The sequence below is a fragment of the Eptatretus burgeri genome, chromosome 17 (assembly GCF_056783735.1).
Source record: "Eptatretus burgeri isolate ZD-2024b chromosome 17, Ebu_testis_v1, whole genome shotgun sequence".
NCBI classification, from domain to species: domain Eukaryota; kingdom Metazoa; phylum Chordata; class Myxini; order Myxiniformes; family Myxinidae; genus Eptatretus; species Eptatretus burgeri.
Window position 1 is genome coordinate 52,845,542 of NC_140977.1, and position 23,079 is coordinate 52,868,620.

General features: G+C 41.7%; 1 protein-coding gene across 1 annotated transcript in view; it reads right to left on the reverse strand.

Moving 5' to 3' along the window:
* The window catches only part of CDR2 (cerebellar degeneration related protein 2), a 34,886-nt gene that overhangs the window by 8,115 nt on the left and 3,692 nt on the right, over positions 1 to 23,079 (reverse strand). Inside the window, exons 2-5 of the mRNA XM_085861226.1 lie at positions 8,615 to 8,727; positions 3,597 to 3,745; positions 2,280 to 2,387; positions 967 to 1,828 (exon numbers count right to left, since the gene is read on the reverse strand). Of these exons, the coding sequence (XP_085717352.1) occupies positions 979 to 1,828; positions 2,280 to 2,387; positions 3,597 to 3,745; positions 8,615 to 8,727 (1,220 nt within the window). The 3' untranslated portion in view covers positions 967 to 978. The remainder of the gene's footprint in view (positions 1 to 966; positions 1,829 to 2,279; positions 2,388 to 3,596; positions 3,746 to 8,614; positions 8,728 to 23,079) is intronic.

Genomic DNA, 23,079 nt, shown 5'->3' on the forward strand with positions numbered 1-23,079 from the left:
GGAGAGGAAGGGGAGAAAAGGGGAGGAGAGGGAGGGAGAGGGGAGAGGGAAGGGGAGGGGGAAGGAGAGGGGAGGAAAGGGAGAGGGAAGGGGAGGGGGAGGAGAGGGGGGAGGGAGAGGGGGAGGGGAAGGGGGAAGAGAGGGGGAGAGAGAGGGGGAGGGGAAGGGGAGAGGAGGGAGGGGAGAGAGAGAGGGGGAAGAAGGAAGGGGGAGGGGAGAGGGAGGGAGAAGGGGAAGAGGGAGGGGAGGGAGAGGGAAAGAGAGAGGGGAGGAGGGAGAGGGGAAGAGGGGAGGGAGGGAGGGGGAAGGAGGGAGGGGAGAGGGGGGAGAAGGGAAGAGGGGAGGAGGGAAGGGGAGAGGGGAAGGGGAGAGAGGGAGGGGGGAAGGGAGGGAGAGGGAAGGAAGGAGAGAGGGAAGGGGGGAGGGGAGGGGAGAGGGGAGGAGAGGGAAGAGGAGAGGCGAAGGGAGAGGAGAGGGAGGGAAGGGGGAGAGGCGAGTGAAGGTGGAAAAGGAGGGAAGGGAAGGGGAAGGGAAGGTGGAAAGGGGAGGAAGGGGAAGGGGGAAGGGGAGGGGGAGGGAAGGGGAGGGGGAGGGAGGGGAGGGAAGAAGGGAGGGGAGGGGGGAGAGGGGAGGGGGAGGAGAGGCGGGGAGAGGAGCGAGGGGAGGCGGGGAGAGGAGAGGGGAGTTGAATAACTTGTGAGCTTTTGCACCAACAGATCTAACACACGACTTCCTGTGCAAAAACAATTACTGATGATTTAGTTAACAGGTGGTTCGTACTCAAACATCCATCCTTTTTCCCCCCCAAGGACAAAAAAAAACTGCAGATGATGAAATGCTTTTGTCCTTAAGGTGTTGAAGTGTCCCAAAATCAACTAAAATTTAACAAAGACCACTTTTCCCAAAAACAATAGTTAAGGTGTTTGCTCGACTGGAAAGTTGTCCGTTTAAACCTCATAATCATACCTTTTCAGTTTCTCAAGAGCGATCTTCCTTGACGTTCGCGATTCGGTGGAAGATCTCTTTAAAAAGTGCTTTGTATTCAGGTTCAGGTTTTGTTGACATACTCTTGTACGAGGCCACACCCTTGACAGGTGCTGTGGAAGCACTTGGAAAAGCTGAATTGGAATCCATGCCCTGAGCAGGGTGACTACGGTGCAGACTAGTACAATGGGGAGTTTCATTTTCGTTGGGAAACTTTTCCTGCACAGCCTTGTCAATTGGTTCTTGTTTCTCATTTGAAAGTGAAGCTGAAGGAGCATGATCCAACTGAGTGAGAGCTGCAGCTTCTGGTCTTACAATTCTGTGCCATCCACCTAAATGGACCCAGCACCCAGCCCCACCAAACTCGTTCTGCACTCTGCCCTCAACCCAATCGCCGTGAACCATGGGCTCTATGACACAGTCATTGCTGTTCCACAATCCGGCCACATTGCAGTCATCTTCGCTGACCGGGTAGAAGCTGCCTCGGGTGATCATGTCAGAGCAGTTCCTTTCTGCAATCAAGGCGGCCTGGAGTTCTGCAGCATGCGAGACCCACGGTTCGAGTTCGACAACCCGTGCTTTCAGTGCGGATATTGTGACGCAAGCTGCGTTCAGGTTTCCCTCGAGCTTGGCAGCTTGAAGGCGCTCTGACGGGTAAAATGGATCCATCGTAGATTGAGGTTCTTTGAAGCTGGTTAAGGGAGGTGTATAATACACGGGTATCACATCTTGTGGCGACAAGGGTGGTTGTGATTGTGGTTCATTGACCACACTTGTTCCTGGGAACTTGTTTGCAATGCATTTTGTCAAAATGGATGCTTCGAGAGAGTGCTTGTTCTGGAGGCTGTTTGGATCAAGGTGGAAAGAGAGGAAGAGTGATGATTACAAGGGACAGAAACCTATCAAAAGCTTAACTATCGGTCGTCTTCGCTCAAATGCAGCACAAGGCTGCGGGGCAGCATCATTGGCTGATGGTGTGGCTGTGCCAGTGATGTAATTCCCCTCTTTGCTGGTTTGGGCAGGAATTTGTAATTTGTTCATGGTGCTGGCGACAGCTCGCCTTCTCTTCACGAAGGACACCATGTGATCTTTAACACCCACCAATGAATGCTGACAGACGGAATTCTCGTTTAATGCCCATCCTCGGCATGGCACACAAATTGAATCACCCTGCCTGTGAAACACGGGGACAGTTTATAGCTGGGTCGGGATTTAAACCCAGGCTGGAGAGCTTGGATGCGAGCATGCATACCTCTTGGTCATAGTGTTCCTAATATAAGGGTTAAGTCCCTTGCCTGTTACATTTGTCTTCATTGTTGCTTGGGGATGGATAACGAGACATCTTGAGCCTCTGCTGCAGCTCGTCGACCTCAGTCTGCAAGCTGTCGACCAGTTTCTGGAGGCTTGGGAGGTGAGAGATCATGTATGAGAAGCAATCTTAATGTTGACTCGATTCTCGGTCTCAGGAATATTATTTTCATTATAATATTGAACAACAACAGTTTAATTACCAAACTGATTTGTCCAATACTTGTACCATTTGCAAAATCTATGCAATCATTAAATATTCCATCAGAGATGGGGAATCCCCCACCATTGAATGAAAAAGGTCATACATATTCCAGATAATGAGGGAGGTGAATTGGAAACAAGACACCATTTGGTCATCATTTCGAAAAAGTTCCCCAGGGGTGAGGAACGTCATAACCAAAAATAATTGAAATCGGATAAGCGGTTTTCCATTTATTACAAAAATTTTTTTCAAGATGGCCACCCCAGTCGGCCATGTTGGATCCGGCCACGCCCAAAATCAATAGGGTTCTTCCTTTTCAGGTGGTACACGTGACAAATTTCAAATCGATATGGCGAACAGTTTGAGTTATTGCACTCACAGCTATAAATGTTGACGCCATAAATATTGACGCCCAGCCAGCCGGATGAACGGAACGCCCCAGTCGGCCATCTTGGATCTGGCCACACCCAAAATCAATAGGGTTATTCCTTTTCAGGTGGTACATGTGTGACCCAAATTTCAAATCGATATGGCGAACAGTTTATGAGTTATCGCACTCACAGCTATAAATGTTGACGCCCAGCCAGCCAGCCAGATGACCGCCCGAGTCGGTCTTCATTGTTGCTGACGGGATCCGGCCATGCCCAAAATCAATAGGGTTCTTCCTTTTCAGGTGGTACATGTGTGACCCAAATTTCAAATCGATATGGCGAACAGTTTGAGTTATCGCACTCACAGCTATAAATGTTGACGCCCAGCCAGCCAGTCGGCCATCTTGGATCCGGCCATGCCCAAAATCAATAGGGTTCTTCCTTTTCAGGTGGTACATGTGTGACCCAAATTTCAAATCGATATGGCGAACAGTTTATGAGTTTTCGCACTCACAGCTATAAATGTTGACGCCCAGCCAGCCAGACGGACGGACTGACAGCCAGACGGATGACCCGGGTGACAACAATATCCCCCTTCCGCCACGCGGCGGGGGATAAAAAAACAAAAACAGTCCCTTTGCCTGAAAATTCAATTTAACGAAGCCATGATGCAGTCATTGATAAAAGCTCAACTTGGCAGTGGAACTGAAATATTGTTTGGTTCAAACCTGGTGACACGAAGCTGTGCCGAGTGACTCTCCTTTCGAAGACTGTGGTTCGCTGCCTCCAAGTCTTGAGTGGTCGTCTGCAACTGCTCGTAAAGGCAGACCTGGTGATTGCGACTCTCCCGTGAAGCTACTAACTGCTGCTTTAGGAACTGAGATGTAAAACAAGATTACATTACACAGAGGCCACAATGCATCAAAGCATCCCAATGTACCCAAATACATCCCAGCATCTGAAATGCAGCCATCTATACTCTGTGAAATATCACCATTTTGAAGAAGAAAAAAAAAGTGTGATGAGAGAGCAGCATGACCTGTGCTTTTGCCACTGATGTTGAGACCTTGTAATTCTACAGCATCCAGGAGAGACTGGTATAAAGTATGGGCACCAGCCCATAGGGCAGAGCAGTTCTTCCATTGAAGTGCAGGCAAAAGCCTGAAATACCAGTGGAAGTTCATATTCGTCAAGGAATGATGTGGCATGAAGGCGGATTCCCAGTCGGCAGCTAGCATTGAGATTTGGTCTCCCACTTGGTGAAGCAATGGCTTCTTGTGAGGCCTGAAAGTTCAAAAAGATTGAACCTCTTCCAGTGGTTGATCATCAAAAGTGAGACAATCTCGAGAGATAGTGAAAGCAGGGGATTTTTATTCTGCAGGATGAACACATTTTGTGCATCTTGTGGAATGACCTTTAGTTTGCCTTCGATCAGGTTAGTCTTCTGTGTCTTCCAGAAAGCTTGCTGCTTCAAAGCCACGAACTACCCACATGATTCAGTGAGCGTACCAGGGCCAAAAAGATGGATATCATAACTGCAGGTGAGATGGGGAAACAACCTGTGCATGAGTTGGCTTTTGTGGAAGCTTTCCCAGGAAGTCATTAATGCGAAACAATGTTTTTTCAATACAACAGATTGGAGTCGTCGCTGTGGTAGCTCTCCAGCAACAGCCGGATAAATATATTTCACAAGAACATGGCCAGAGGAGCAACAAGAACAAGGATGGAAGGTTCGTCATAAAGCAGATCCAGGACAGACCGACCAAGGGTAGAGATCCAGGTTGGGAAGTTCACAGTGTGCAAGACTCAAAGTTGCTAAAAGTCTTCAGTTGCAATTATGTGACTGTTAATTCAAGAGCAAAGTAACATAAGGGGAACAATGGGGAGATAAAGTTTTTTTGGGGGGTGGGGGGGGGTCGACTTTGTCGAAGCTCGTGGAGGAGCCAGAACACAGAACAGAAGATAATGAAAATAATTATGGAGGATGAAGAGACAGAAGAATGACAGGAACGGGAAGACACAGGGGGTAAACAATATGGATCCAGTCGCAAACTCAATCGCAGAAATCAAAGGAAAAATTGGAAACCTGGAAAGAGGTGGGCTCAGGGAGGGTTATTGAGGTAAAAAAGATCATGGCTGTGGATGAGGGATGACCTGAGAGGGTGGTGAATAACTGCCTTGAAGCCATGGAGGGAAGAATGACTGAAGAGATTGAGGAAGTTGGTTCCACAGGAAAAACGAGGAACAATCGAGTGGAGCTGACCAGTGATTTTGGGAGTTTCACGAGAAGGGGGTTGATGGAAGATGGAGTGCACCTGGAGGGGGCAGTGGGGAGGAGGGGGGGGAGAATAAAGCATAAAGAGCAAAGGGTACAAGAACAAAAAAAGGAGGCGGTAGAAAACAGACCACCAACCCGCCGGTGATGTGAAAGTGATAGGCCCACAGACTCCGTTTCATCACAAGAGATTCCAATGATCGTGAAGGCCTTTGCATCTACACTGAACAAGGTGTGTGAGGCAGGGGAGCCAGCCCAGAGGGCAGACCAGTACTTCATCAAGCTGCAGAAGAAAGCCTTGTACGTGGACAGGAGCTCAGATGTGCCAAGGAAAGACTTTGCATGATGGAAGATGCCCAGCTGGCTTTGAAGGCCGCAATAGAAGTGTGGTTTGCCCAAGAAAGATAATGTATGATTGTGAGACCCAGAGGTTTGAGTGACTGAACTTCAAGAGCATTCTTAAGGAAGTAGATGGGAGTGTTTGCCAGACAGTCTCTTCAGAGACAGAGTGAGATTTGTCAAGAGTAAATGATTATTCCAAGTGTAGGACCAGCTTGTGATTCTATCAAGGTCTGCAGAGGGAAGAGGCAAACTGAAGGTGAAATGGTAAGTTGAAAGGTTAGGCTGCCTGCCTCTCTGAAGGATATCTAAACACTGGCATCACTGTGGTTGGAGGTGATGGGACGGACACCCGAAAAGACATGATGTTATGGCAGAAAGTGAGTCATTAGCAAAGAGATAAAGAGGATTTTCCAGAGTCAGAGATCATTTATGAAGGGTATAAATTGGACTGAGCCCAAGACTGCTTTGAGGCACGCCAGCCAGGATAGTGAGAGACGGGACGATCCTACTGAGAGCCACATGTTGGCTACGGCAGCAGAAGTCAGTACTCCATGTGTAGAATTGGCATTGGATGTCGTTTGGAGAGAAAGGCAAGATTCCAAAGTATTTTTTGCTTGAGATATATCCAGAGAGACGTCCCTGATCTCACGTCTGAGATTGAGGGCCTCCATCGATTGTTAGGATTCAGGAACCGAGACAGAAAACATCTGAGATTGAGGGCCTCCATCCACAGAAGCAGCATATCAAAGGTGGAGTAACTCAGTCTGAATCTAAGCTGGTGATCTGAGATCATGCCATTGGAGAAAACGAAGTATTCGATGTCAAATGCGATGATGGATTCCATGACCTTCCTGAGTGGAATTAAGGGGATCTGTTTTTACACGTTTTTGTTGGGAGTGATGTCTACAAACAAGCGGTTTTACAGAGTACAACTAAATATTACAAAAAAATAAATAAATGCACGAGATATTGCAGGAATGAATGAGCATGTGGGACGATCAGCGATGGAAGTAACCATCAACAACAATTGGAGGACAGAAACCTTGCCCAGTTCCATTCGTTTTTGGAGTCACATTCTTGGAGCACTGCACAGCAAGGCACTAATGAGCGCAGAAAACCAGAACCAGAACCGGAACAATCAATTTTCCACTTTCAAAATGCAATAATATCACATTTACAACTGTGGCTTGCACTTGTTCAAACTTTATCTGTTATTTGTTTCAAATGACAGTTTACATTTTTAAACAATAAATGAAAACAAAACTAGAGCAAAGTCGATGGCACGCCATCACAAGTCCTTACACTTCCCACCGAAAGCAAAGTGGAAAGGTGGCAAAAAGTTCCACCAGGAATGACCCAATATAAAATTGAGTGAATTTTTTTTTCCCATTTTGACCCATTACCCCAAGTCCACACCTCTTGGGGAATGAACTGGGGGTCAAATCCAAACAATGGTTGCACATTTCATGTCTCTCAATGTTGATTGCACATACAAAGTTTCATCAAAAATGTTTAGAAACTGCATTTTTTTTTGTATACCTTGTCAAGGCTCGTATGAGAGCTAACTACACAATGCACAGCAAGGGGGGCATGAGACAATAGGGGCGGGAGTGGGAAGGACAAAACAGTGGGGAAGAGACATTTGGAGATCTGTGGAAGGGAGAGGGATGGGACGGGGAACATGGGGAAGAGAAGATGGACATTACAGGGACTTTCAGGAAGGAAAGCAGGGAATTTGAAGGAGGTGGGTTTGGGGTGGATTAACGGGGGTAGAAAAGATCAAGGATTTGGATGGGGGATGATAAGAGGTGGTGGTGAACAGCTGTTTTGAAGGCCTGGAGGGAAGATTGGGATTGAATAGAGTGAGGGAGTTTATTCCAAAGGCGGGAAAAAAGAGGAATGAAAGAGTGAAGGTGAGCAATGATTCGTGATTTTGGTAGTTTTACCAGAAGGGGGTTGTTGGCGGACCTTGAGTGCCGTGCGGAAATGTGGTGGGGACAAATCGCAGAGAGAGCAGGGGGGGACGAGACTGGAGAGGAGATGGTAGAAGACAGAAAAACCATCGACCAGCCTGCGGTGAGAGAGTGAGAGGCCTAAAGACTTAGCCTCATCGCGGGAGATGCCAATGATCCGAAATGCCTTGGTTTCCACAGCGTGAAGCCGAGAAAGGTGGGTGGCAGGAGCACCAGCCCAGAGGGGAGAGTAGTACTCCATCAGGCTGCGGATGAAAGCTTTGTAGGTGGTCAGGAGCTCAGGTGGGCCGAGGAAAGATTTTGCACGACGGAGGATTCCCAGTCAGCGACTGGCTTTGGAGGTGAGGTTTGAAATGTGGCTTTCCCAGGAAAGATCATGGCAGGTAGTGAGACCCAGAAGCTTGAAAGGGACTTCTTCCAGAGGATTGTTGAGAAAGTGGATGGGGGGGGGGGTTCTAAACGGTCTTTTCGGAGAGACATTGTGAGAGTGTGAGATTTGTCCAGATTGAAAGACATGTTCCACGTGTTGGACCAGTTTGTGATTTTACCCAGATCTGCAGTGAGCGAAGAAGCTGCTGCTTGCCGGTATGAGGGATGACAGATGATACGGCAGAGGGTGGAGTCATCAGCAAAGAGATAAAGAGGATTTTCCAGAGTCGGAGAGATCATTGATGAAAACCAGAAAAAGAACAGGGCCCAGAACGCTACCTTGAGGAACTCCAGCCTGGACAGGAAGAGGGGATGAAAGAACTTCATTTAGGGCCACACGTTGACTGTGACAAGAGAGGAAGTCTGCGAGCCATGAGTGGAGATGGCTTTTGATACCATAGGAAGAGAGTTTGGTGAGCAGGGCAGGGTGCCAGACCATGTCAAAAAGCATGCGATGTCAAAAGCAAAAGCACGCAATGTCACACCATTTTTTGGTACTCGACTGTTTGACCCAGGGGTCAGGGTCAAAATTGGCACTGCTCTTGCACCTTCTTGTCATGTGGTGATCTTTACTTCCAAGTTTAGTGAATTGCTGCCCAACCGTTTAGGAGATGGTGTGACAAACAGATTACAATATCCCCCCTGTTTTTGTTTTTTCTTCAAAAAGCAGAGGGAGAATAACCATGGCTTCAAAGCTGGTTTAAGCATTGAGGCTTCAAGTTCATACCTGAATCTCCTGGGCCTGGTCCTGGTTGGTTTGGTGGAGTTGTTGGAATGCTTCTTCCAGCTCCTGATTCTTCTCCAGAAGAGACTTGCCCAGTTCTGCTGCAAGGTGCAAGTCTGCAAAAACGATCACCAATTTTTACTTCAATCAAAAGCAGTGCTTTTTCCACTCCAGACACACCAAGAGTCACAATGACTCAAAACTAATGCAGATGCCTCAAGTGGAAAATGGGATGTACAACCTCTGCATTAGATAAAGACACAGCATCATCTTCAATTTAAAGATGCTCAATGATCGAGTTAACGGAGTCAACCTGAAATGTTCTCACAATTAATTGTTCATTTTGTCAATTTGCGCTTCATTGCAAGACCTTTGAAGATTAATGCCATCAACCATGAAAACAAGGAATGACCGTTTGATAAGTATATACTGTATAAATATATATATATATATATATAGTTGTAAAAGGCACCATATTTTTTGTCTTGAGAGGAAAATTAATGAAAGGAGTGTTGCGGGTTGGTGATGTGATGGGGTAGGAGGGGAGGGGAGGGGGCAGGTGGGCCAGCAGAGAGAGAAAAAGAAGCATTTGATGCCCCGACTGCTGGTCCCAAACACATTCAACTCCCCCGACAGGTCAGGTATGTGAGCATGCGCCAGAGCAGCGCGTCACTGCGTCCACTTTCCGCCGATACTCCAGTGGCCTCCGTCTGGCCACCCCCCCAGGTAGATGCCTGGCCCATCCCAATCTCCTCGAGATACTGATCAACTTTCTGCAACCACGAGGCACGTAGTCGGCCCATTGGCTTCCTCCACTCACGAAGCTCCCTCGCTGAGAGAATCTGGTGAGCAGGATCAGTGTCAGGAAAAAGAGCTACAGCTGACGCTCATGGACTATGCAGGTAACAAATCTCATTTGAATCTCTCTCAGCAACCACTCGTTGGACACAAAGTCCGACCAGCGATAACCAAGGATTCTCCCAAGAGACCTGGTGCCAAAGGAATCAAGTCTCTGTCTCAGATCCCTGGTCAGAGTTCAAGTCTCACATTCATAGAGCAAGACTGGAAGCACCAAGGACCTGAAGGCTCGTACTTTCGTTCTCCCACACAGGTACCGGCAGCGCCACACCCCATGATCCAGTGAATCCATGACTCCCCAGGCCCGACCCAGACGTCTGTTGACCCCTGGTTCACAGCCAGCAGAGACATGAATATCACTGCAAAGGTAAGTGAATCTCTCCGTGACCTCAAAGTCCTCACCACAAACATGTACAGACAAGATAGCAGAATCCAAGATATCATTGAAAGCCTGGATCTTAGTTTTGACCCAGGAAACCCATAACCCCAGCAGCTCAGACTCCTCATTCAGCACCTCAAGGGTCCCAGAAAGGATATCTAGAGTCTCCGCAAAGATGACTGCATCATCTGCGAAATCAAGGTCAGAGATATTGACATTCCCAAACGATGCACCGCAGCTTGATCTCTCAGACATCCTCCCCAGAATCCAGTCCATACAAGTGCTGAAAAGAGTGGGGGCCAGTACACACCCCTGAATAACTCCAGTAACAAGTGGAAATAAATCAGAGATGGTATCACCACATCTCTCAGTGCCAGAGTATAGTTCAGTTTTGATTGATCAGTTTTGTTTTTTTCAGATTGATCAGTTTTGGTGGCACCCCAAGAAGACCAAAAATCCTCCAGAGAGCATCCTGATTCACTGAATCAAACGCTTTACAGAGATCAACATAGGCTGCCAGCAGCCCTTGCCAAAACTCTCAACTGTGTTCGGTGAGGACCCAAAGAGCTAGGATACGGTGAATTGTTGACCTCTTTGGTGTAAAAGCCTGACTGCTCTGGAAGCTGGTGCTCAAGCAGATGGTGGCGAACCCAATCAAGAATTATCCGAGCAAAGACCTTGCTGGGCACTGAGTAGCGTAGTTGTTGCAGTCTTGGCGATCACCCTTCCCTTTCCAGAGAGGGATAACAAGGCCCCTCTTCCAGTAAGTTGGGCTGATGCCGGTGTTTCAGACAGAGCACAGAACTGCATGCAGCGACAGGAGTTCAGCATTTCCACTAGTCTTGAGAAGTTCAGCATGGATGCCACAGATCCCAGGAGCTTTACCCCATTTCAACCGGTTCACTGCAGCCTGTGCTTCCACAAACGAAGGTGGACCACAGTTGATTGGAGGGTCAGCAATCAAGATTGTAACACCCCTGACATCCAACGTGACAGCTGGTGGATCAGCCTGGTACAGCCGCTCAAAGTAACCGGCTCAGCGAGGATTCATTTTGGACTCCTCTGTCAAGGGCGCACCACCCTCTGCTCCAACTGCAGTACACTGAGGGACGAGCTGGGAGGAACTCAATGCGCGAATTCACCTGAAAGCAGGATGAGAATCACTTGACCACAGTAGTCCTGCAGCGGTCTGATATTTCAGATCAATTGTTCAAATTTGCATAAAAGCACCAAAATTGGTACACATATAGAATAATGTATTCCGAACAATTCTAGATATGGAGCCACCCGAGATTGTGCCTTGGTCAGCTTCGGCGACCATTTTCCAAAATGGCCACCATTCTACTTTCGCGAAATTGGCTACATGCTCTTATTTTCTTATTGTATTGGTGGTAGATACAAGGAAAGTGTAAAATTCAGTAAATTGACCATGAAAAGGCATATTCAAATATTATGAGCCAGTATTTTCGGTAAAAAGGCCATTATTTGATTTGTAAATCGCTGCTCTCCTGAAACTTTTCGCTGAAAAGTACCCATTATTGTTGCCTGGAGAACAAGACTCAAATGATATATCACATTCAATGGGTTTGGAATCAACAAAAATTGCATTATAGATTACATACTTTACTCTATTTTGAAAAGGGAACTGATAATCGTGATAATGACAAACTCAGAAAATGTAGTCAAATTATTGCACACTTCACTTTGAAGCAGCTACGGTTTACTGTCTACTACCATTCTACCAGGACACATGGTACACGCATACATCAGTCTAGTACAATATGAGTTTCTGAGCTCAAGTGTACTGGCTCTGGATCAAGAAGTCATCACTTTTAAAAGCAATGCAACTTTGCATTTGCACATTCTAAGCTCAGCCGATATCTCAGTCTGTGTCTACTGCGTCTGTCCACTGGCATTCTCCTTCACAAGCACACAGTCCAGTGCATTGCAGATTAGCCTTCTTGCATTTGCAACGGTTTCTACAGCCTTTTTTGCAGCCGCACGACACCAGCTCGAAGCAGCTTTTTGAAGCCTCAGGGAGTGTGGTCCAGAGCGGTTCATAGGACCCATCCTCTGTTTGCTGCCAGCCCCAGCTTGTTGGTGATGGAAGCACGGGTTGAGGGACCAAGACCTGCCCCCAGACATAGCCACCTTGGAAGACTGATCTCTTCACATGCTGTTCCAAAGCATCGTAGGTAGGTGGGATGCGCAGGACAGAGTTCCTCTTGGCGAAGAGTTTCTTTCTGGCCTCGTTGACTTCCGTGTATGGACTGGTGCGGTCATAGAGGAGCACCACAAACCTTTCAATGCAGTGCATTGTATCATCCTGGATGTTGACTGGCATGGTGGTCAGGGTCACAAGAGAATCTGTCAGTTCTGGAAACGAGTTCCATGTGGCCCAGGCAGATTTCTTCCCATGCCCCACGAATGCTGATACAGTGTCACATCCGGTCATGGCGTGGAAGACAGGGAGGGCACGTGCCTTCTGTGGACCGAGGGAGGCAGCTATTTCATGGGCAGGGACGTAGCGGTAGTTCTTGCCCATCCCAAAGGCAATCCAGAGTTCATCCACGCATGGTAGTGCCTGGGCCACCATCACCACCAAGACGACGACGTCGGTGTATACGGTTCGAACTTGAATCCGACGGTGGTCATGTTCTGCAGCATGGGCCACATGCAGCCAATATTACCAATTACAACACAACTTCCACCACTACCACCACCACAACAAAATACTTCTGAACCTGTCACTGATGCTGTGTGCGAAAATGGATTTTCCCATAAAAATGACCATTTTTCCCCAATACAATGGTTGGAAATATAATAAATCAACACAAATGACATTTGTATTGTTTTCCTTTGTAAATGCACATCACATGGAGTATTTATCACCTCTGAGAAACCTACAAAGAGAATAACAATGACAGATATCCCATGTTGTTAAAGTAGAATGGTGGCCATTTTGGAAAATGGCCGCCAAAGCTGACCAAGGCAAAATCTCGAGTGGCTCCATATCCAGAATTGTTCAGAATACATTAGTCAACATATGTACCAATTTTGGTGCTTTTATAAAAAGTCGAACAATTGGTTTGCTATGCTGCAGTACTCCAGGTGATGCTCTTCCCCCACAGATTCCTCGCACATAGGCCTCCTTGACCACACTCAGCACATGTACAGTTTTACGGCCCAACTCCCTGAACAGCTGAGCTCTGCCATTAAGCCTGGCCCTGCGACTCTGGTCAATTGTATCCAGTTTCCCTTGAGACAAAATTATTCTTCACCTGACGGTGAGTTCCAAAACATCTACCGGCAACATTGACAACGGTGGTCTTGAAGGCACTCCACAACTCTTCAGGATCCCCCAAAGCACCCAGACCCCCACCCCCCCCCCCCCACAAATCTCCACTTAGCCTGCTCACAAACTCCTCAGCTTCCTTCTCTTGAGCTAGCCAACATCCAGCCGAGGTTGGGATGATACCATTCTCCTGGATTTAAGCTGCAACTTCAGAGTTGCGACAAGCCGGTGGTCAGTATTAAGGAACTGAGCACTCTGGTAAACCCTGCAGTTCTGGATCATCCTCCAGCGACCATCAACAAGAACGTAGTCAATCTCCTTTGCCACACCACCAGCTTTGGAATACCAAGTCCAGTGATGATCCTGTGGGCACTGAAACCATGAACCAGCCACCCTAAGTCCACGACTTCTTGCAAAGTCAAGAAACAGTGCTATTCTGGGTCACGTTCCAGACCCATGGGGACCAACACATGTCTCATAACCATCCCCATCAGTTCCTGTCGATGCATTGAAATCCCCCAAGACAAGAGTATCTCGCCTGGGGTACTGATCAACAACAGACTCGAGTGTGGCAAAGAATGCTCCCTTCACGGTGATATCACTCACCTCAGTCGGAGCATATACAGATACCAGGGAAATGACACACAAGGAATGACGAATCCTTAGTCTCATAATACGCTCGTTCATCGGTGTTACCTCAATTATCATTGGAGTCAGCTTATTGGATGCAGCTACAGTAACTGCTTGGGCATGGTAACCATCAGAGCGATCAGACCAATTGTTGGTGTAAAAACCCGCCATGATCTCGCCGCAATCCGGTTGCGAACCTCAGAGAGTGCTGCAATACCGAAGTCCAAATGGTTAAGCTCAGATGATGAGAGACAGGTGATCATCCTCTCTTAGGGATAGAACATTCTCAGCACCCACCCGAAGGGACTGCCTCAGGTTAACCCCAGGAGACCGCAGTCTGGTGGACGACACCTCAGCACCACCCCGACACACTCTCCCGCAATCTGACCCGGGAATGTTACGCCGTGGTTTCCCACCTTTCATCAAAAATTGGGGGTCCCAAAGGCTTTGCCCCAATCCCATCATCCGGTGAGCTGCCCTGCGAAGGGAAGCTGCACAGGAGGTACTCCCACAGAGTGGGTTTTCAGACTTTTATTTTTAACCTCCGCCATCAAAGATCGGAGGTTACTGTTTTCACCCCTTTCTGTTTGTTATCTTGCCAAAACGAAGTTTTTGCAAGATATGTTAGTCAGCTTGTATGTTTTATTTTATTTTTTTGTCTGTAATCACGTATAAAAAATTCTGCAGAGCACAGTTATCATTGGAAATTTTTGTAACTTCGCATATCAGAGGCCTATAGAGGTCCCTTTCAGTGCACAAAATTTTGAAGGTCAAGGTCAAAGGTCAAGATCACTTTGTCGCAAATCAGGGGAGTCGACGAAACCCTTATTTTTTGAGTAATTTTGATCGGATCGTCTTCAAACTTCATGGGAATATAGTTCATGGTCTGGCGCTCAGCTGATTAACTTTTGGTGGCGATTGGCCTTGACCTTCATGGTTAGCACCTAAGGTCAAACATATTTGACCACAAGGTCAAATTTTCAAGTTTTAGGAACTATATCGTGTAGTACCTCACATTGAACACCTCGATGAGTGCTTTCTGGATATGTCAAGCTTGAGACATTATGATGTCATTTGGTGACGTTATGAGGCAAACGCATATTTTTCATGGTTACTCTGTAGAACGATTCTCATCGGAATCTCTCGTAGGCAAATATTCCTCAAGGAGTCGCTCCTGGTGGATAGCAGCTCTGTTCACCTCAGTGTGACCTGAAAGAAGTCACACGTGGTCACCTTTTGGCAAGACCAGGTTTATTTGTTTGTGAACAGTATTACGGAAAAACTCCTCGACGGATTTCGACGAAACTTGGTGGGGGGATTAGGTATGGTCCAAGGATCATGGCATTAGATTTAGGACTTGGTCCAAAATCCAATATGGCCGCTATGGCGGCCATTTTGAAGAAATATTTGAAATTTTTTGTTTTTTGCATTTCTACATGTTTTAAGTGTTTTCCAAACCCCCCCCCCCCCACCCCAAAAAAATTGTTAGAGAAAAGAAATTCTTTTGCAACTTTTTTTTCAACAAAATTTCGATTTTTTTTTTTTTTGCATTTCTACATGTTATAAGTGATTTCCAACAAAAAAACATGCCAAAATTATAATTGCGGCTGATTTTGGAACTTCAGGTGGATATACCCACGTAAAATGAATTTCTGTCTCAAGGAATCGAGTTATGACGAATGAATTGAGTATGTAAAAGTTAAAAGGGAAAGTTGCAAACTATAACTCTGTGAGCACTGTTGACGTCAAATTGAATGAATAGGATATCAGGTTCACTTGAGTGACCGAGCAGTATTGGCGGCAGAGGTTTTGCACTCTACCGAGTGCTCCCCCTCTAGTTTTTCATGTTTTTGGAATGTTTTGCGGAAGCAAGTGTTTTACGGTGGCCAGAGTGCAAATCTTGCAACCAACCTCCTAATAAAAAGTAATCCAACTGCAGGACATCCGCAGACACAGTTGGGTACAGTAGGGTGAATATTCTGATTCTGGCTCACTTTTCCCCATGTTAATGAATGGGGGATTCTCAGCGATTCATATTTTTTTCCCATAAAAATAAACCCCCTTTTTATCCCAAGGTATATTTATTTGTCTCCCCTTTTAACCTTGGGGTACTCTTTTCAAATAACCAATGCAATAAGATAAAGATTTGTTCAAGTAGTAAAGTAGTAATGTAATTTGTTAAAGGTGATTCTAAAGAAATATCTGAAACATGTAAGCCTTGGGGCACTCTTTTTCAAATAACCAATGCATATTGTTTAGCTCACTCATTGAATCTATAAAGATTTGTTCATTCTCAAATTCCTTCAATAGTTTCATTTTCTTTGCACAATAATCCCCATATAAAATATTTAAAAATAAAACATTTGAATCTTTATATTTTTCAAGATACCCCTTTTGTGTCATTATGAAATGATACACTTCTCTCATTGATCTCATCTGACTACCTCCTGAGTTGCATCTCATTTTGAGATTGTAGTAAATTATTTTTCCATTTTTCAATTGATAACCATCAAAGTTTTCTGTCCATTCAAGGATATTAATTTTTTTCTTTAAATCCTCCAACTTACTAGTTTTTAAATTGATTCGCTTATTTGTTTTATTAACCTCCGCCATCTTCGAAGATGGATGGAGGTTACTGTTTTCACCCCTTTTCTGTTTGTTTGTGAACAGTATTACGGAAAAACTCCGACGGATTTCGACGAAACTTGGTGGGGGGGGTTAGGTATTGTCCAAGGATCATGCCATTAAATTTTGGACTTGGTCCCCCCCCCAAAAAAAATTGTTAAAGAAAAATTTTTTTTTTTTGCATTTCTACATGTTTTCAGTGATTTCCAACCCCCCCCCCCAAAAAAAAGGAGAATTTTTTTTTGCATTTCTACATGTTTTAAGTGATTTCCAACCCCCCCACCCAAAAAGTTACCCCCCCCCCAAAAAATTTTTTTTTTTGCATTTCTACATGTTTTAAGTGATTTCTAATGCCCCCCATAAAATTGTTAGAGAAAATAATTTTTTTTTTTGGCATTTTACATGTTTTAAGTGATTTCCAACCCCCGCCCCCCCCCCAAAAAAGAATTTTTTTTTTTGCATTTCTACATGTTTTAAGTGATTTCCAACCCCCCCCCCCAAAAAAATTGTTATAGAAAAAAATTTTTGCAACTTTTTTTCAACAAAATTTCGATTTTTTTTTTTTTGCATTTTTGCATTTTTGCATGTTTTAAGTGATTTCCAACCCCCCTCCCCCACCCGCAAAAAAAAATGTTGGAGAAAAGAACTATAACTGTAAGCACTGTTGACATCATATTTAATGAATAAGATACAAGGTTCACTTGAGTGACCCAGCAGTATTGGCGGCGGAGGTTTTGCACTCTCCCGAGTGCTCCCCCTCTAGTTTACCTTTGTTTTAGTTATTTTTCCAATAAGACTTATTTGATATTTTTCACATTCATTATGTTTTCCATTTATATACCAAGACTGAGATTTTCTCCACTCTTTCGTTTGATTAATACTTGGTTCGACCATTTATATATTGTGAAAAACGCAGCGGCAGCACAAAAAACCCTAACCCATCTTTCCATCGTTAAAACTTGTGTCCATATGGAACACAATCTATTCGAAACACTCTATCATACAATATCCATATGGAACACAATCTATTCCATGATCTAAAATAAATCTCTTATCAAAGGTTCCTCATGCCTTTTTATTTACTTCTTTACTATATATCTCATGTTTATAACTTATTGTATTCATTTTCCTATATTCTTCTTTCTTATTCATCAAACAATTATAATAATTTCTAAAAGTTATTGATTTCTTTATTACATATTTCTTTATTCCCTTTAACCTTTTATCAATCTGATCACCATACTTATAAGCATATGCCTTTGCTCTCAATCCAATAAACTCACTCATTACTTTTCTACCCAACTCATCCTTAAACTTACCAATAACCTTTTCATTCTTTTCTGAAAATAACTAACTCACTCTTCTTACTAAAATTACTTGCATCATATACTCCAATATTTTTCTTCATATCTTTATAACATCATCAGTTTTTATATCTAGAATAAAACTATCAGTGTCCATATACAACAATGAAACATTTTCACCATACTCTTTCTTTAAGGCATTATACAAATAATCATACATCAATATCATTGATAAATCAAGAACTGCTGTTCCAATATAAATTGGTTTATCCATTACAATACTTTCCTTTTTCATATGAATTGCAGAAAAGTTCTCTGAAAAAAACCTCTTCTCTCTTAAAACTTGGTTTATGTATCAATCTCGAAGCTTCTTTGCAAGATGTTGCAAATCTAATGTTTTGCCTGTTTCTAACATTCTCCATCGTCTTTCCAAAGACAGCATTATTCATCAATTTATAGAATTCCCCTTCAAATTTTACTTTTGTATTTTTTCTCATATCTGTATTGAATTTAATATACTTCTCCATCCAAGGACTTTGTTTAAATTTTAAAACTCTATGAATTTTAGCTACTCTCAATCCTTCTCTCAAAAACTGTTTCAAGTTTCTCTGATGCAAAACATATCCCTCTATATCATAGAATGTTGTTAATAACTTTTCTGGTGATTTGCCTTTAATATTAAAACTTTTATGATAATCACTTAACCATTCTTTCTTTGGGGTTTCTTTCACACATGCAAAAGGAAGGTCTTTATGCTTATTATGAAGATCACTCGGGTACCTCAAATCAACTTCAAAATAATAATGCTCTTCTTCCTCATTCAATTCCTCTTGAGAAGAAATAACAATATTCATCAAAGCCTTTTCATAATCCTTTTCTTCCACCCACTCTAATTTACCATAAGGCAGAGATTGAGACATTGCTCATCCATACAAATTATTAGCATCAAAATACATCAAATAATTACTATCTTTTTCACTATCATAATTTGGAAGATATTTATTATTTGCTTTAGCATATCTTTTTAACATACTTGTGATATTCCACCTCTCTTTGACTTCTCAATCATCAAAAGCATATATACACCACTGATTAAATCTATATCTTGTTTTGTCATTTTCCACATTGCACTCCAAGCGAAACGAGGAGCTGTGAAATAGTGGGCCGGATCTAATCCATAACAATTTTTATTATGACAGAGTGATCTAAAAGCTTCAAACACATCAGCTAACAATAAAACATGTTTTTAGATACAAATCATGATATTCTCCAAGATTTTTATCTTAAATATTTTCCAAATTTCTTGTGCATGTTTATATTCCTTATCACTTATCTCTTCTTCATAAAGGTTATTTTAGAAACTTTCTTTTGAAGGAAGTTGTGTTTCTTTAAATCTCATAAATGAATGCATATAATCATAAGGACAAATTCCCTTACTTGTAAGAATTTTCTCTTTACTTTGAATTTCATTCCTTGTTTGAATTCCATCTTGAATCAGAATTTCATTCATTGTTTGAATTTTCTTTATAATTAGAATTTCATCTTCAGTAAGAATTTCTTCATAAATTAGAATTTCCTCTTTACTTTGAATTCTCTCTTTAATCTGAATTTCCTCTTTAGTCAGAATTTTATCTTTTGGAAAGAATGAATTAAGATTTGGAAAAGACCCCATGGAGCTTAGATTTGATGAGAGGTGGGCAAGTGGTGTTCCCATAAACTTGTAAGAATCGAGAAACCTCATACGAGTTAAAGGTTTTGTGAATATCATTTTTGTAAATGAAATATACTTTTGACTTGTGTTTGTAATGGCAGAAACATTCCCTGGTGTTTTTGAAAGCTCATTTATAAATAGATGTGTATCATAGTTGACGCTGTTGTGAAGAAAGACTGGAATAAAAGAAGGAAATTTATAATTAAGATTACAACAGGAATGAGTGGGACCTCTATATTTACCAGTAAGATGACAATGATCCCTAACTTTAGACTCTTCAATTTCCTCCTCACAAATATGACAGATATTGTTCTTTCCAAACTCTAATTTTTCTTCTTCGGTTAATTTCATCGGTTCATTTGTTTCTTTCATTAATTTAGTTAGTCTTATATAATCCTTTTGTAATCGTTTTACAAACTCTTTTTCCACTATAATGTTCAAGTTTATTATACTTTTCTCCAACAGATGATTTGATATCATAACAGAAACCACAAGGAATATGTTTTTGATATTTATTTGTATATGATTCTTTTGGGTTAGGAGAAGCAGTATTTATCTTTTTAAGGATACATTCAAAATCAGCGTATATCACAAATGGGTGCATGATAGATTTATTATAATCTTCAAAAGAAATCTTTTCACCAGGTTTAGGCATTGTAATTACAGCTGATTTATGATTACTACAATATTTTGAATGTTGTTCTAATCGTTCTTTTGTATGAAATGAATTAAGACATCGCTTACAAGGATATATTTAGTTTGATGTTCTGAATACCTGAGAAGAGATTAATCTTGATAAATTATTGATGTATGTATAATGGTGAATTCTTTCCAACACTAAAATATAAAAGATCAATGTGTGTTTCTTCAATTTTATAGTTGTTTGAAATTTTTAATATTTGAACTTTGTTTGTATCCGTTAATCCATATACATTAATGGAAAGATTACTCTTTTTCTCAAATTTAGGAATATCTGTGAGTGGCATTGGAAATTTAAAATCGTTAATGTCCAAGGTATTCTCATATTTCATATATTGTTTTACTCTTTCTGAATTACAATTTGGTAATTCAGTGAGCAAGAACAGACCAGAGAAAACATTTATTATCATTGTTCTTAATATTAACAACTGCCTTCTTTAGTTTTATTTCTTTTGGTAATTCAATATAAGAAGAAGCTTTGAGAGGGTTTGATTTCAGAATGTGTATATCTAAAAAGATGATTTTTTAAATATTAAATCCACTTCCTACCACTGTATTATCAACATCCTCCTCTTGTCTTGATAGTTCTTCATAAACCCCACTATTCAAAAAATCTTGAAATGATGTTATAAAATGAAGATCTGTTCTCATATAAGGAGTTTGTTCTTCATCTTGTCTTTTCATATTCATTTTCACTCCCATATAAAACTTTAAAGTTTTCATTACTTTAAATGTCTTTTTAATAACTTTTTCAACATCAGGTTTCATTATTTCAATTGATTCAGCTATTGATGATGGACCGGTTTCTCCAAATTGAAAAATCCTTATTTTTATATTCCCTTTAAATGCCCCATCAGTGTTTTCAATATAATAGTCTCCCTTTACTTTAAACTCATTTTTCTTGTGTTTTTGTGATTGAAGGTGATTCTTATAACTACTCTTCAAAACATCCTTTGAGCATATATCACAATGTTTTCTTTCCAACTCAAGAGGAGATATTTGATGAAATAGATTAAATGTGCGTTTGTTGGTTCGAAGGTGTTTTTTCTGTTTATTTTTCTGTTTATTTTTTCGAATGTTTATATTCATGATTACAAACATCGCAGTACGTTGTATTCACCATATTTATATAATAAAGCTTTACTTAAACTAAAATTTTCTTGATGAAAATTTTGTTTAATTTATCGGTGAATCTGTGCTTAAAACCATTTTATCCTCCAACTTTTTTCACTTGATAAATACAATGTTTCAAGACACGAAAGACAAGTTTCAATCAATCTCTGCATTTGTTAAAGATACTGAGAAATATGTCAAGGATGTAAAATTGAACAAAGATAAATATAACAACTACTGGATAAAACAATTACGGTGGATAAGATTAGTTCTTCAATTTCCTTCAGTGGAAGGGCTTTTAGTATACCTGGAAGAACATCAATTAAAGTATCTCGAACAAAAGTTTCTCCTCTCCTTCTGGTAATATATTCAAAAGTAGAAAAAGCAATGAAACAAGAAAAAGTATCAAAAAATAAAAACCTGATGGATGAAGCTTTAGAAAGAAAAGATAAGACCATCTGTAATTTGAAAGGAGAAATTTGTATTTTTTTCAACAACCCTAAGGATGTAAATCCTGATGAAATAAAGGATGTTAATATATCAGGTGAAATGACATTTCGTTCAATAGTTGTTAAGGATCATTTTAAAATTACCTTTAATATAAAAAAAAAAAATGTTGTAGTTGAATCTGGTAATGAAAAAAAAGTATATAGATATCAATGGTAATGTTGTTTGTACTAATTAAATACGAGTCAATATTTAACTGAAGATTATGAGTACCAGTGTACTTGGCCCGGTGTATGCCCCGGTTAGAATAGGTGTACCATATCCCTGTGTGTCGTAAGCGGCGACCAGGGTTGCGTCAGGAAGGGCATCCGGCGTAAAACCTGTGCCAAATCATTATGCGGATCATTGATCCGCTGTGGCGACCCCTAACGGGAGCAGCCGAAAGAAGAAGAAGAAGAAGATTTAACTGAAGATTATGAGAGTGATTATGATAGTTTTATAGATGATTCTGAAGATGAACTTTAGTTTAAGTAAAGTTTTACTTTATAAATATGCTCGACTTCCCTGATTCACCATATGACAAATTTGGGAATTGTCCTGCGTGTGATAGAGTGGGATTAAACACAGAGTCAAAAGCCTATAAACAATGTACATTCTGTGATTATCATCTAATTAATTATATTAAAAAATATAAAAAGGAAAATAATTCTTTGAGATTTACACCAAAAATGAATTACTTTACAAGATTGATTAGAAAAATTAATGTAAAGTATGAGGGTGATAACAGACCTTTCCTTACAAGGGAAGAAACAACGTATTAGAGAAATGTTCAAAGGATTGTTGTTATATATTATTCACGATTGTCATTTTCAGGGAAATATCAACACAAGATATTGTATAAATAAAATAATGGATTATCTTCAAATTAAACCCGAACTTAGGATAAAATATAGAGTTTCTAAAAAAGCCAATAATAAATTAAATAACCTGTTTTCCAAATATATAAATGAATGATTTTTTTACCCATTTTGGAAAATAAGATAAAATTTAACAACCATAAAAATCTCCCAAATTCATTAAGACGTCTCATCATTGGTTCAAGCGGATGCGGAAAAAGCTGCTTACTTTTGAAGATGCTCCTGACTCCCAACTTTTTAGATTATGATAATTTAATAATTTTCACAAAGTCAAGTTTTCAACCAGAGTATTAACTCCTCTCACAAGGTTTTAATGTTGGTCTTCAAAAAGAAGATATAATCTGTTTATTTAAACTTCAAAAAACCTAAATGATTATAACATTGAAGATATAATAAAACTATTTTGTGATACACAGAGATGTAAAAAGAAATCAAAACCGATAACATGTATTCTTAGTGATAATACGGATGATATTCCGTCTCCCCAAGA